The sequence below is a fragment of the Choloepus didactylus genome, chromosome 3 (genome assembly GCF_015220235.1).
Source record: "Choloepus didactylus isolate mChoDid1 chromosome 3, mChoDid1.pri, whole genome shotgun sequence".
NCBI lineage: Eukaryota > Metazoa > Chordata > Mammalia > Pilosa > Megalonychidae > Choloepus > Choloepus didactylus.
Window position 1 is genome coordinate 80,996,638 of NC_051309.1, and position 12,721 is coordinate 81,009,358.

The 12,721-nt window shown below is 34.9% G+C and overlaps 2 protein-coding genes across 5 annotated transcripts in view; one reads left to right on the forward strand and one right to left on the reverse strand.

Moving 5' to 3' along the window:
- ART3 (ADP-ribosyltransferase 3 (inactive)) overlaps positions 1 to 12,721 on the forward strand; it is a 161,540-nt gene that overhangs the window by 41,000 nt on the left and 107,819 nt on the right. The gene's annotated exons all lie outside the window — the stretch shown is intronic.
- On the reverse strand, positions 2,944 to 4,819 carry CXCL11 (C-X-C motif chemokine ligand 11). 2 transcript variants are annotated; one of them, XM_037830014.1, is made up of 4 exons: positions 4,717 to 4,819; positions 3,984 to 4,071; positions 3,806 to 3,878; positions 2,944 to 3,572 (listed from the first exon to the last, which is right to left on the reverse strand). In XM_037830014.1, exons 1-4 carry the CDS (start codon positions 4,775 to 4,777, stop codon positions 3,531 to 3,533), a joined length of 264 nt encoding a protein of 87 aa, XP_037685942.1. In that variant the 5' UTR covers positions 4,778 to 4,819; the 3' UTR covers positions 2,944 to 3,530. The 2 variants fall into 2 exon arrangements, with proteins under 2 accessions (XP_037685942.1, XP_037685941.1); XM_037830013.1 differs by having other exon boundaries at positions 3,984 to 4,110.

Sequence of the window (12,721 nt, forward strand, 5' to 3'; positions counted from 1 at the left end):
GAATGGGTTGGGCTACACCTCCATGGAAATAATCTAATCAGAACTGTCACCTACAGTTGAGTGAGTTACATCTCTATGGAAACAGTTTAATCCAAATATCCCACAAGATTGGATTACAAAATCATGGCTTTGTGGGGAACATAATATATCTAAATTGGCACAATAGTGGTATCTTGTTGTTTTAATTTACAATTCCCTAATGGCATATGATGTTAAGCATGCTTTCATATGCTTATCTGCCATCTGTATCTTTTTTGGTGAGATATCTGTTCAGATCTTTTGCTCATTTTTTAATTGGGTTGTTTGTGTTCTTATTGTTGAGTTTTAAGAGTTCTCTATGTTTTGGTTACAAGTTCTCTATCAGATATGTGATTTGCAAATATTTTCTCCCACTTTGTAGATTGTCTCAATTATTTACAAATGTTTAATGTATGCCCATTTTATACAGAATAAAATTCCAGATTGTTTAGTTAGATATTGATTGCCTGTTTAGGTTTGATAAAGCTGACAAAATGCAGTATACCTGAATGGACTGGCTTTTAACAATGGGGATTTATTAGCTTACAAGTTTACAATTCTAAACCTTGAAAATGTCCAAATTAAGGCATCAGCAGGACGATACCTTCTGTGAAGTCAGGCTGCTGGTATCCAGGACACCTCTGTCACATGGGAAGGCACATGGCTGGTGTCTGCTGGTCCTTCTCTCTTGGATTTCATTGCTTTCAGCTTCTGACTTCAGTGGCTTCCTCTCTTTTCTGTGGGTCCTCTCTTAGATTCTCTGGGGCTTCTCTGAGTGTCTTTTTCCATAAGCTTCTTTGGGTTTTCTTTGTATCCCTTATTCTCTTATAAAGGACTCCAGTAAGAGGATTAAGACCCATCTTGAATGAGATGGGTCACATTTCAGTTGAAATAACCTAATCAAAAGGTCCTACGTACAGTAAGTCTGCACCCACAGGAATGTATTAAAAAAACATCCTTTCTGGGGTACGTACAGCATCCAGACTACCCCAGTGCCCTTTGTCTCACTCCCACCAAACCAACCTAATTATAAAAAAATTTGTAAAATTCTGTATAAATAAAAATCAGCTTGTACTTTCCTGCCACTGTGCATTCCCTCATGCCATTTCTTTGACTTAAGTTCTGTTCCCCTTAATTTCTGTCATGGTTCATTCATTCAATTCACAAATATTTATTGAGTGTTTGCTATATGACAGACCCTGTACTAAAATAGGCTGGGGCTACTGCACTTAATAAAGGGGGCATGGCTTTGTTATTTAGCTTATACTTGCAGGAGAGCAGACATTAAGCACAGGACTAATTCTTTAGTTATAACTGCAATAAGTAGTGTGATGCAAAAATACAGGGTGTTATGAAAACCAACAGGAATTCTAATCTAGTTGAGGTTGTAAGGATTGTTTCAAAGAAGATCTGTTGGAGAAAATGCTATTTAAGTTAAGTCCTAAGTGATTAATAGGAATTAGTTTGGTAAAGAATTAGGCAGAGGGGAAAGTATATGTAAAGGCACTGAGATAGGGAGGGTTTTGGATGGAGTATGTTGATTCTTTCATATGTTTATTTTGCCATACATAAATTTAAGTAATACTTAATATACTTTTTAAAATACCAAATATATCATACAGCTTTAACCGAATGCATTTTTATTTTTAAAGAAACTGAAAAAAAAATCACTGTAAATAACCAAAGATTAGATTCAGATCCTAAAACTATCCAGGGGATATATATCCTATTTCTATATGGAAACATATAGGTTTGTATGATATAGAGTTATTATATAGATTTATATAGAAATTTTCTGGATAGGATTTTGGCTTTTCATTATTGCCTGTTGGCACCAGTCTAAATGCCAGTCAGTGAGAGGGCGTGGTAGGGTCCAAGCACCCTCCCCTGCTATTTAATTTTCTGTCTATTCTCTAATCTGTTTTATGTTTGGCTATTTTATATTAGTGGGAAAAATACACACAGGCTATATTGATTATTCTTTTGTTTTCAAATAAACAGAAACACCTGATTATATTTTTAGTAATACTGTAAAATATTTTCATTTTTCATACATATAAGTGCCTGTAAAGAGAGCTGTATCAGTCAGGGCTTTTGGTTACATTCAGAAAAACCTACTCTGGCTATTTAAACAGAAAAGGAACTTAATTGGAAATATATTGGTTAGTTGAAGAATCCACAGAAAGACTTGAAAATCAGGCTTAGAAAATGGACAAGAATCTAAATGAGCTAGGTGGCAGGAAAGCCTGGCCAAAGTCACACCACAGTAATATGTTTAGGAGGGCGCTGGTATCAGACTCTTGCTGCTGCTGCCATGTAACATAGTAAATCACTGTTTACAATAATTTTCTTACTCATAGCATCTTTGTGGTTTGTGTTTGCTGGAGTTCAAAGTCTAGGGTAGGAGCAGGCTGACTTAGTTATTGTTTTAGCTGCCAGGATTTGACTTTTCTTTTGGCCTCCCACCAAGGCACATAGAAGGGGATATAGCCCAAGTAGGGAGGGAATTTGGACCTAGGGAGAATTCCTAAAAAAAAAAAAGTCAACTCTCCTTCACAAATAGCCACCAAAATTCTGAACAATTCTGTGATGACAGGTAGCTGTGTGCTTCTTGAAATACAAGGTGAAATTGTTTAAGGCATTTCAAATGTTCTGGAAAGCATATGGATGTTTCTGTTTTTAAGAAAGGTTGTAGTGGCTTATTGGAAAAACATGATTTTGATTCTGTTCAAAGTAAACTAGTCTTAGGCAACCCTAAATTTTACAGCATAGGCCTAACTGTAGAAATAAATTAGGTTATATATTTTTCTAAAAAAAAGAATCACGAAAGTAAAGACAGTTGCCAGATATGCATATATATATATATTTATTTTCCAACATTTTTCTTTGGAAGACAGAAACATTTCATATGTAAAATGTGTCCAAGATATTTCTGTGTGTCATTTATAAGAATAGATAAAACCAAAATATACAGTAAACAATACTAATTGCTTAAAAACATCTCAATGGAAAAGAAAAGTTGAAAAAAAATCACACTAAGACCACAGCTACTAATTCAGTTATGAAATACTTGAGTTCTCAGGAGTTTATCATCATTTATAAGTTATAAAACAAACAATATGTATAAGAACTTTTTCTATATATATAAATGTTACATTATTTAGGGAAAAGAAATGTGGATTTGCATGAAAAATGGTTTCAGGAATGTTTTACCACACATATGGATGCTTTTGCCTTGTAAAGTCTTCCTTCCAGAAATAATCTTAATTTCTCCATTGAAACTGCAAATTATAACATGAAATATAAATCAAGTGCAGACAAATAATTTCTTGAGACAGAAATGTTTATGTAGCCACAGCAGAATAGTATAAGCATCAAAACTCCTAGAAGATTCTCTAATCCTAAAATGCACAAATGCATATTACAGCAGGCAGGAGAGTCAGTTTCCTATTGCAGCATGCATATCATTTCAGTAGTCATAGTGAAACTTGTCCTGGGTTTTCAAATCCTCTTCATATGTTTGATATTTTTAGAAAATTCATTCTTTCAACTTTCTGCAATGAGCAAAAGAGAGTTTTGTTTACTTGGGCTGTTCTTGTTTCTCCAGTTCTTTAGTTGATAATGTAAAACATATAGCAGAAAGGGAACGTAATTATAACCAAAGACCCCTTATCAAAACACTTCACACAGGAACATACAGAATCATTCTGTAGTTGTCTACTTTATTTTCTGTTTTTCAAAAGATCTGTCTTGGATAAGACAGAGTATAATGTGGCTGATATCCTACCTTGATTATAAAATTTGCTTGCTTGGATCTGGGATTTAGGCACCGTTCTCCTTTGTGTGCTTTCAGGGTGACACTGTTAAGGGAAGATCCGAAAGAGTCTTAAAATTTGGATGGGAAAACATAAACAAAACAAATAAAAACCTACACGATTGTCATCTTCAATGAGTCAATTACTTACATCACTTCTATTTTGTCACAGTTGTTACTTGGGTAAATTATGGAAGCTTTCTCAATATCTGTCACTTTCACTGCTTTTACACCAGGCCCTATGCAAAGACAACGTCCTCCTTTAAACATAGGGAAGCCTAGAATAGATCATAGCATCAGTTACTAAATGCATTTGATTGCAGCGATGGAAATGGTTTATAATACTGGTGATGGGTGTGAGCAAAGTTTTCATTAATGATAAAAGTACTAATTTGTCAAATAGTACTCGACACCACTGTTACTGGAATAGAAGCTTAAGTAATATGTTAATGATTTTCTCTTTAAATTTGTAAGCAAATCATTAAAGAATAGAGAGAAGCCTGAAGGAAATTTGTGCATTATTTGCTTGCTTTATGCTGGAGGTGAAGCTATTTTGCCTTTCGCTTTTATGCTCAGAAATTTTTCTGGGAAGCTAATAACATTATCTCATATAAAATCTTCTTGACAGACATTTAAAACTATTGCTAAGAGGCATTTGCTAAATAGAAAAATTGTAGCCAAATAGAAAACTCTGTGAAGTTTATTGTCTCTAGTTTCAGTAGTCATCTCTAATAACTTAAGTATTGCCAACACTCTTTCAAAGCTGTAGAAGTTTCTAATGTAAAGGGTTAAAATAATATTACCAAGTCTTGTAGGATAAAAGCGGAAAAAGAGATTTGAAGCATTATACTTTTGTAGGCAGAGAGGTAAAAAGTATTACATACCTGGAACAATTGTAGCACAAAATAGCACAGCCAAGGCTATAGCCATACCCTTCACACACATGTTTGTCTGTTGCTGCTGCTGTAGCTGCTGCTTCAGCTTTGATTCTCTTCTTCAAGGGAGTGAAAATACTGAAGAAGAAAGGAGATTCTTAATTGGTATATATAAGGCACTTTCTTTACCAATAATCCTCTTATGGCACCAGGAGTTTCCCTCCTGACTCATGCTCCTTTATTGCTTCCAAGAGTTTCTGTTTTATTCTCATCTAAATGTCACTGTCCCTTTCTGTTTGCAGTATTGAAAGTGATATGGATATGAAAGCATTTTGTAAACAGTGAAGTGTTGTATAAATCTAGAACAAGATACACCCATATGGAAACCAGACTTCTTAAGGGAGCATTCCCTGTAAATATGTTCACTTGTTGGCTTACTTTTTGCACTGGAATCCTGACTGCAGTTCATTCACTCATTCATTCATTCAGGAAACTATCTTCCTGTCTTCAGTCCTTTCACCCTCTGTCCTTCACATGACTGTTCTAAAGAACACTCTGAATAACAATTTTGATCCTCATTTCACTTTTGTTCTTAAGTCCAAACTCTTTCTTATCCTGGATTTCACGCATGTTGACCTTTATTTAACTTTATTTCTATTTTTGCGTGTCTAAAGAAGTCTCCCAGTACTTCTGTGTTTGTATGCATTTCTTTTTGCATTTTTAAACAATTCTTACTTTAAATATATTTTCAGCACTGTTATTTAGTACCTAAGATTGTATGTGGGTTGTTAAAAAAAGTCCTCTTTTGTCGTGTGATGTTTCTACCTCTTGGATTCTACTTTGATATAACCCCTATTTTCTTTTATTTGTCTCTGCCTTTTCCTCTTATGCTTTTTAATCTGTTTGATTTAGGTATGTCATATATGGACATTTAAAAAACTCATATGCAAGGCAGTTTTTACTGGATGAGTTTAATAAATGTGTTAAATGAATAGCTTGTAATCTTTTTTTGTGCTTCCTTGCAATTTCTTTTCTGTGTTTATGATTTTCTAAATTTCTTTATATCTTTAAGAATGTTTTCCTCAATTTTTTCTTTCATGAAAGAAATACATTGTTTTGCATTTTACTAGTAATCTTTAAAATTCTAAAAAAATTTAACCTGAATTTTTCTAATTATTTATATCCACCATAAAATGTATCTTTTTTTGTCCTCCCTTTGTAAGAGAAGAAAAATCCCTGTAACCTCCTTTCAGACATTTGCTCCTATTTCCTAGTTTTGTTGGCAAAATCTCAGATTTTATAGCTAGTTTATTATCTTGAGATTAGTTTTACATTATCGGTTTCTCTTTTAAGAATTATTTGTATTTTCTCCTGAAATTATTTAGACATAATCCTACATTTAAATTATTCTAGCAGTCACTACCAGCCTTAAAGTCTATATTTTAATTAATCTCTAAGTAGCTGGCATATATTTCTTTCTCATTCATTTTTTCACCATATGTAATTCAAGACTAATTTTCCTTGAAACTTGAGTGATCCTGAACAAGTTAATTAAACTTTTTAGCCTCATTTTTTTCTCATCTATAGAATGCTGATAATAATGATACTTTATTCATAGATCTGTTATAAGCTAAGCATTCAAAGAGGTAATGCATGTAAATAATTCGGAAGAGTGCCCAGCATACAGTAAGCATTCAAAAAGTGTTAGCTTCTGTTATTATCTCTAATATTTTACTTTCCTAAATTAAATATAATTCTTTCCTAAATTAGCCCACCACATCTAACTTGTTTTGGAGTGTTTTTCAGCATTAGCATAAGCACAACTACTTAACAAAAGTTCTGATGGCATTCCTATAGGGTAAACATTGTAAATTATAATAACTGTGATTGTTAAAATAACACACTAATCATGAAAGTCACTTATAAAAGAAGTCTAATACACCAGCATAACAGTGTGGTTCACAAAATATAGACAAAGAATGGGGAATATTTCTGTTACCAGCTAAAATTGTGCTGTCATGTAGCTTTAATGTAGACAATCTCTTAAACAGTCATTAATTATCATGCTATTTCAAATGGGTAATTTCCATATTAGACCATGGTAGGCCCCTAATTTTTCTGTGTGTCAGGGTGTGTTTTTAGATACTCTCTGTGGAGAAGGCAGAGAAGACAGGGAGAGAAAAAAAATCCTTCCTCTTCCTCTGTGGCGGGACCACCCAGTAGTCTATAGAAAGTGTGCTGCTGCTGGTTGCTTCTGGCCGTAGAGGAGGGGAGCTATTCCTAACCATGTGGATACAGCATTGCTTACTTTTCTTCAGAGCTAAGTTGTACTTTGAATACTGAAAAAGGCTTGGTAAGTTTGTCATTTCAAATCTTCAGGTACTAGGTCCAGAATTATGCAGGGTTGGAAAGAGGGACTGGTTTTGTGCTCTAACCTTGTCACATAGTTTCTGCGAACCATACAAAAGTAAACCTAATTAGGCCTTGGCAGGTACTGATATGGATACTCTCTCCTTCCCTGATCAGTGCTCCTTGATGTCTTTCCTTTACTCCCTCTTCCTTCCAGTGTCCTGCCTTACAATTTCCTGGAAAGTACCATCCCTTTCTACAGAAGTTCATTTGCTTATTTATTTATTTATTCATCCATTAAACAATATTTCAAGTGCCTTTTTGAGTACTGGGGGTAAAACAGTGAACAAATCCTATTCGCATTCTTCAAACTTTATGGCTTCCTGCTTTATTGTAGAAGACTGTCTGTCTGATTTCTGCTTGCTCTATAGATGTGTGGGGTCAGGTATGACTTCATATAGGGATGGCTTGTTCTCACTGAAATACTGTCTAATATCACATTCCCTTATCTACTGGACCTGAGAGAGCAATGTTCTTTTTATTTATATAATATGGTTTCTCTAGCATGGGATACTCTTTCCTCTCCTTTCATTAATCCTTTCTTTCCTCCCGGAGTAATTTCTTCCTCTCCTGGCTTTATAACACTTAATAACTTTTGTCTAGCTTTGTTCAGTAGAAATGTAATGTGAACCCCACATATAATTTTAAATATTCTAAGAAGCCCATTTAAAAAGTAAAACAGGTGAAATTAATTTAAATAGATTTTACTTAATACAACAATGATCATTGCAACATGTGATCAATATAAAAATGTTAAATAAGTTCTTTTACATTTTTGGTACTAAGTCCTCAAATTGGGCTAGCCACATTTCAAATGCTCAAAAGGCTCATGTGGTTAGTGGCTGCCATATTGAATGGTTTAGTTACTTATTTGGCATTTCGTATATACTGCCTTGATACTTTAATTTTTAACCAAAGAGATGGAAGAGAGGAGAACTATGCTTTTTTTTTTTTTCAAGAAACTTCTCTAAATCTCCTAATCCTTTTCTTCTTTCTCTTCACTGAGGCATTATATCTCAGTATTCTTTCTCTTTGATTAAGCAGGAAAAAAGATGAACACTGAATTCTATGCCTTCTTAATGGTCTTGCCTTTTCCTTTGTTTCTAGAATTAGACTATTTCCTGTTGATATTTCCAGGTTCACGCACTCAAACAAGTTTCTCTATGAGCTTCAAGGAGTATCCTAGGAAATGAATCTTGTTTCCATAACTAATCACTAAAGTTCCTTCCAGCTTAAAAATTCTATAAGTTGTGATTCATCTGAAGTTTTAGTAATGCTTCCAAATTATACAATTAATATATAATTTTAAAATGTTGGAAAAATATTAATGCAAAGTATTTAAAGATAATTCCCAACTCAATCTCTAAGACTGAATAGTATATTGCCTGCAAAAAAAAAAAAAAAAAAAGTAATATCAAGGATATTTTGTCCAGTTAAATTAGTGAAAAGTGGTTTAGAAATGAAAACTGACATTTCCATTTATTAGAAATCAGTATGACCACAGAATCCTGTTGTTCATTGTTATAGAAGCAGATGATTCACTCCTAGGGAAGACTGCCAAGCTGATATGAATAGATTGAATAGATTAATGTAGAATCCTTAACTCTTAACAGTAAGTAATGTGCTTTTGTAAAGGGATTAAAGCATTTAGTGAGCCACCATTGGATTTTTTTCAGGTACTCTTAATAGAATACTACTTCTGTGATTTTCTTATAATATTATGAAAATATTCTTCCCAGAAATCAGACAAATCCTATAGGCTATATTGAAGGAAGCCATTAGGCACTGAGAAAGGCTATATTCTTCCCCAAAATGCTTGGAAAAAGTTGTATAAGCAATAACAAAAAAATTAAAGAATGGTGCATATTTTATTGTTATTAGAAAGAGCTCTAAAGTGACAATGAATTCATAAAAAGAGTATTTCTTAACATTTACTTAATCTTTTTCTGGGACTTAGACATTCTAACAATGACATAGTGTCAGCAAGTTAGTTTTAAAAGTTGTATTCTGCTAATGCAATCTGGTATTTGAGAGTAGATAAACCAGCATTTATGTTTCATAAGGATGACTTCATCTTTGATATGTGTTACTCCAGACATTGCAGACTCAAGTGTGTATGTAAAGACGTGACAGTTTTTAGTGACCACTGCCTTTCCCATGTTTGAGAGAGCAACTGCTAGCCATCTATAGACCTCCCCTCTCCTTGTCAGCATGCAAGAAGGAATGTATATATAATGGCACACATTATATGAGAGATTACTGAACTTTGAATTCTGATAATGAAAGAAATTCAATTATCTGTACTCTGAAAGAGAAAGAAATAATCTTTTGGTTTCCAGTGATTGGAGAATTAGAAAATAGTTACTAACAGTTCAATTTGCTTTACTTTTTCTAAAAAAAAAAATCGTGGTAACATGTACACAACATAAAATGCCCCATTTTAGCCATTTTAAGTGTACACTTCAGTGCTGTTAATTACATTGTGCTGCCTACCATCACTACTATCCATTACCAAACTTTTTCATGGCCTCAGACAGAAACTCTGCACATAGTAAGCAATAACTCCACTTTCCTTTCTTCCCAGCAGCTGGTAACCTGTAATCCACTCTCTGTCTCTCTAGATTTTTTTTTCTTGGTATTTCATGTAAGTGAAATTAAACAGTGTCCTTTTGTATCTGGCCTTTTTCACACAGTATGTCTTCAAGATTTATTGTCATTCCTGTTTATGTCTGAATAATATTCTATTGTATGGATATACCATATTTTGTTTGTCTCCTCATCTGTTGAGGATGACATTTTGGGTTGCTTTAGTCTTTTGACTACCATAAGTAATCCTGCTGTGAGCATTGACATTTTGAGTTGCTTCAGTCTTTTGCCTATCATAAGTAATCCTGCTATGAGCATTGGTGTACAAATATCTGTTTGAGTCTCTGCTTTCAGTTCTTTGTGGCTAAATACCCAGAAGTGAGCTTGCCAGGTCATGTGGTAGTTCTATGTTTAACTCTTTGAGGATCAACCAACCTGTTTTCCACAACAGCTGCACCATTTTGCATTCCAGCCAACAGCATATGAGGGTGTCTTTTGCTCTGTATCCTGGCTACCTTTTGTTATTTTCCATTTTTAAATAATAGCCATTGTAGTGAGTGTGAGGTGGTATCTCATTGTGGTTTTTTTAATATAATTTTATTGAGATATATTCACATACCGTACAGTCATCCCAACTGTATAATCAGTTGTTCAAAGTATCATCATATAGTTGTGCATTTATCACCAGAATCAATTTTTTGAACATTTTCATTACTCTAAAAAATTAAGAATAAAAATAAAAGTAAAAAAGAACACCCCAAACATCTCATACTCCACCCCACCACCACCATTATTCATTTACTTTTTGTCCCCTTTTTTTCTACTCATCTGTCCATACACTGGAAAGAGGGATTGTGAGCCACAAGGTTTTCACAGTCACACCATATAAGCTGTATAGTTATACAGTCTTCTTCAGGAATCAAGGATACTGGATTGCCATCAGCAGTTTCAGGTATTTCCTTCTAGCTATTCTGATACACTAATAACTAAAAAGGGATATCTATATAATGCATAAGAATAACCTCCAGAATGACCTCTTGACTCCATTTGAAATCTCTCAGCCACAGAAACTGTATTTTGTTTCATTTCTCTTCCCCCTTTTGTTCAAGAAGGCTTTCTCAATCACACGATGCCAGGTCCAGGCTCATCCCCAGGAGTCACGTCCCACATTGCCAGGGAGATTTACACCCCTGGGAGTCATGTCTCATGTAGTGGGGAGAACAGTGAGTTTACCTGCAGTATTGGCTTAGCGACAGAGGCCACATCTGAGAAACAAAAGAGGTTCTCTGGGGGTGACTCTTAGGCACAATTATAAGTAGGCTTAGCCTCTCCTTTGCAGTAACAAGCTTCGTAAGGGGAAGCCCCAAGATTGAGAGCTTGGCCTACTGCAGTGGTGGTCCCAATGCTTGTGAGAATATCAGGAATACCCGAGGTGGGGAAGTTTAATATTTCCCGTTTTTCCCCAGTCCCTCAAGGGGCCTTTGCAACTACATTTGTATTCTCTGCCCAAATTACTCTGGGATGTATTGGGGCGTCATGCTAATCTGTACAAACCAACCAGATCTCACCCCCTATTCAAGGTTCCATGTAATTGTGGTGTTTGAGTAAACTGACCATACAAGTTAAATTATATAGCATGCTACAGAAAATATAGATTTTCCACCAAATAAACATCTCTTCCTTTCATTTCACACAGAAGTTGAAGTTTTGAAACACAGTCAATATCATCCTTTTTCCTTAAGTCTGTTTTACCTTAGTCTTAACCAAGTGCTTTTTGTCCATATATCTAATTAAGGTCTTATCTCTTTTTCAACTTCTTTAACATTTGTTTTATGGGGTAGCACTGACATTCAGAGCTGCTGATCTCTGACTCTGAGTCTCAGGTATCACCCAGATAGCCAAAGTTTCAGGGACTGACCAGGTTATACACAAACAGCTCATCATCTCAGAATTTAGAGATAACTGTTACAACTCATGAATGGATGTGAATGCTGTAAGAGCTTACAGTCTAGGAACCTTTACCATAAGCCTTCCCCTGATAACATATGCACTCAGATTCAATTCTCAGAGTTTGCACATTATAGGTAGTCCGTATTAGTGAGGTGTTATGTTTGTCTTTTCCATTCTGGCTTATTTCACTCAATATACAGTCCTTAAGGTCCATTCACTTAGGTGCATACCTTACAACTTCATTTCTTCTTGCTGCTGCTCAGTATTCCATTGAATGTATATACCACAGTTCACCATTCTATCAGTTGATGTACCTTTAGGCCACCACCATCCATTGCGAATTGTGAATACTGCCCCCATGAACACCAGTGTGCAAGATACATTCATGACCCTGCTCTCAGTTCTTCCAAGTACATACCCAGTAATAGGATTGCAGGACCATATGGCAACTGCATAGTTAGCTTCCTGTGGAACCACCATACTGCCCTCCAGATGGGCTGCACCATTCTACTTCCCTACCAACAGTGAATAGGTACATCCCTCTCTCCACATTTTCCCCAACACTGTATCCCTCTGCTTATTTTTTAAACAGTTTTATTCACACACCGTACAGTTCATTCTAACTAAACAATCAAGGATTGCCGGTATAGTCACACAGTTTATGCATTCATCACCACAGTCTATGTGAGGACATTTCCATTTCTTCCACAAAGAAAGAGGAAAAGGAGAAAAAAATGAAGAGTAAAAATATAAAAGAAGAAAAATAAAAATAAAAAAGTAGAATACAATGAAAAGGTCAGACACCACCACCACCACCAAGAATCCCATATCGCTCACTTATATCACCCCACTTATAGACATTTAGCTTTGGTATATTGCCTTTGTTACAATTAATGGAAGCATCTTACATGTTGCCATTAATAGACTCTAGTTCGCATTGATTTTATTTTTTTCCCTGTATCACCCAATTTTCAACACCTTTCAATGTTGACATTTGTTTTCCCTCTTAAAAACATTCTTACATTTGTATTTTTAATCACTGTCATTGACCACTCTAGGTTTCACTAAG

Bases quoted from the DNA above. Each gene is read 5' to 3' on its own strand.
- CXCL11 (XM_037830013.1), bottom strand. From the start codon at position 4,777: ATGTGTGTGAAGGGTATGGCTATAGCCTTGGCTGTGCTATTTTGTGCT. The intron at 4,111-4,716 runs GTATGTAATACT...GATCTATTCTAG, and splicing joins TTGTGCTACAATTGTTCCAG to GCTTCCCTATGTTTAAAGGA. The intron at 3,879-3,983 runs GTAAGTAATTGA...TTCCCTTAACAG, and splicing joins TGTGACAAAATAGAAGTGAT to TGTCACCCTGAAAGCACACA.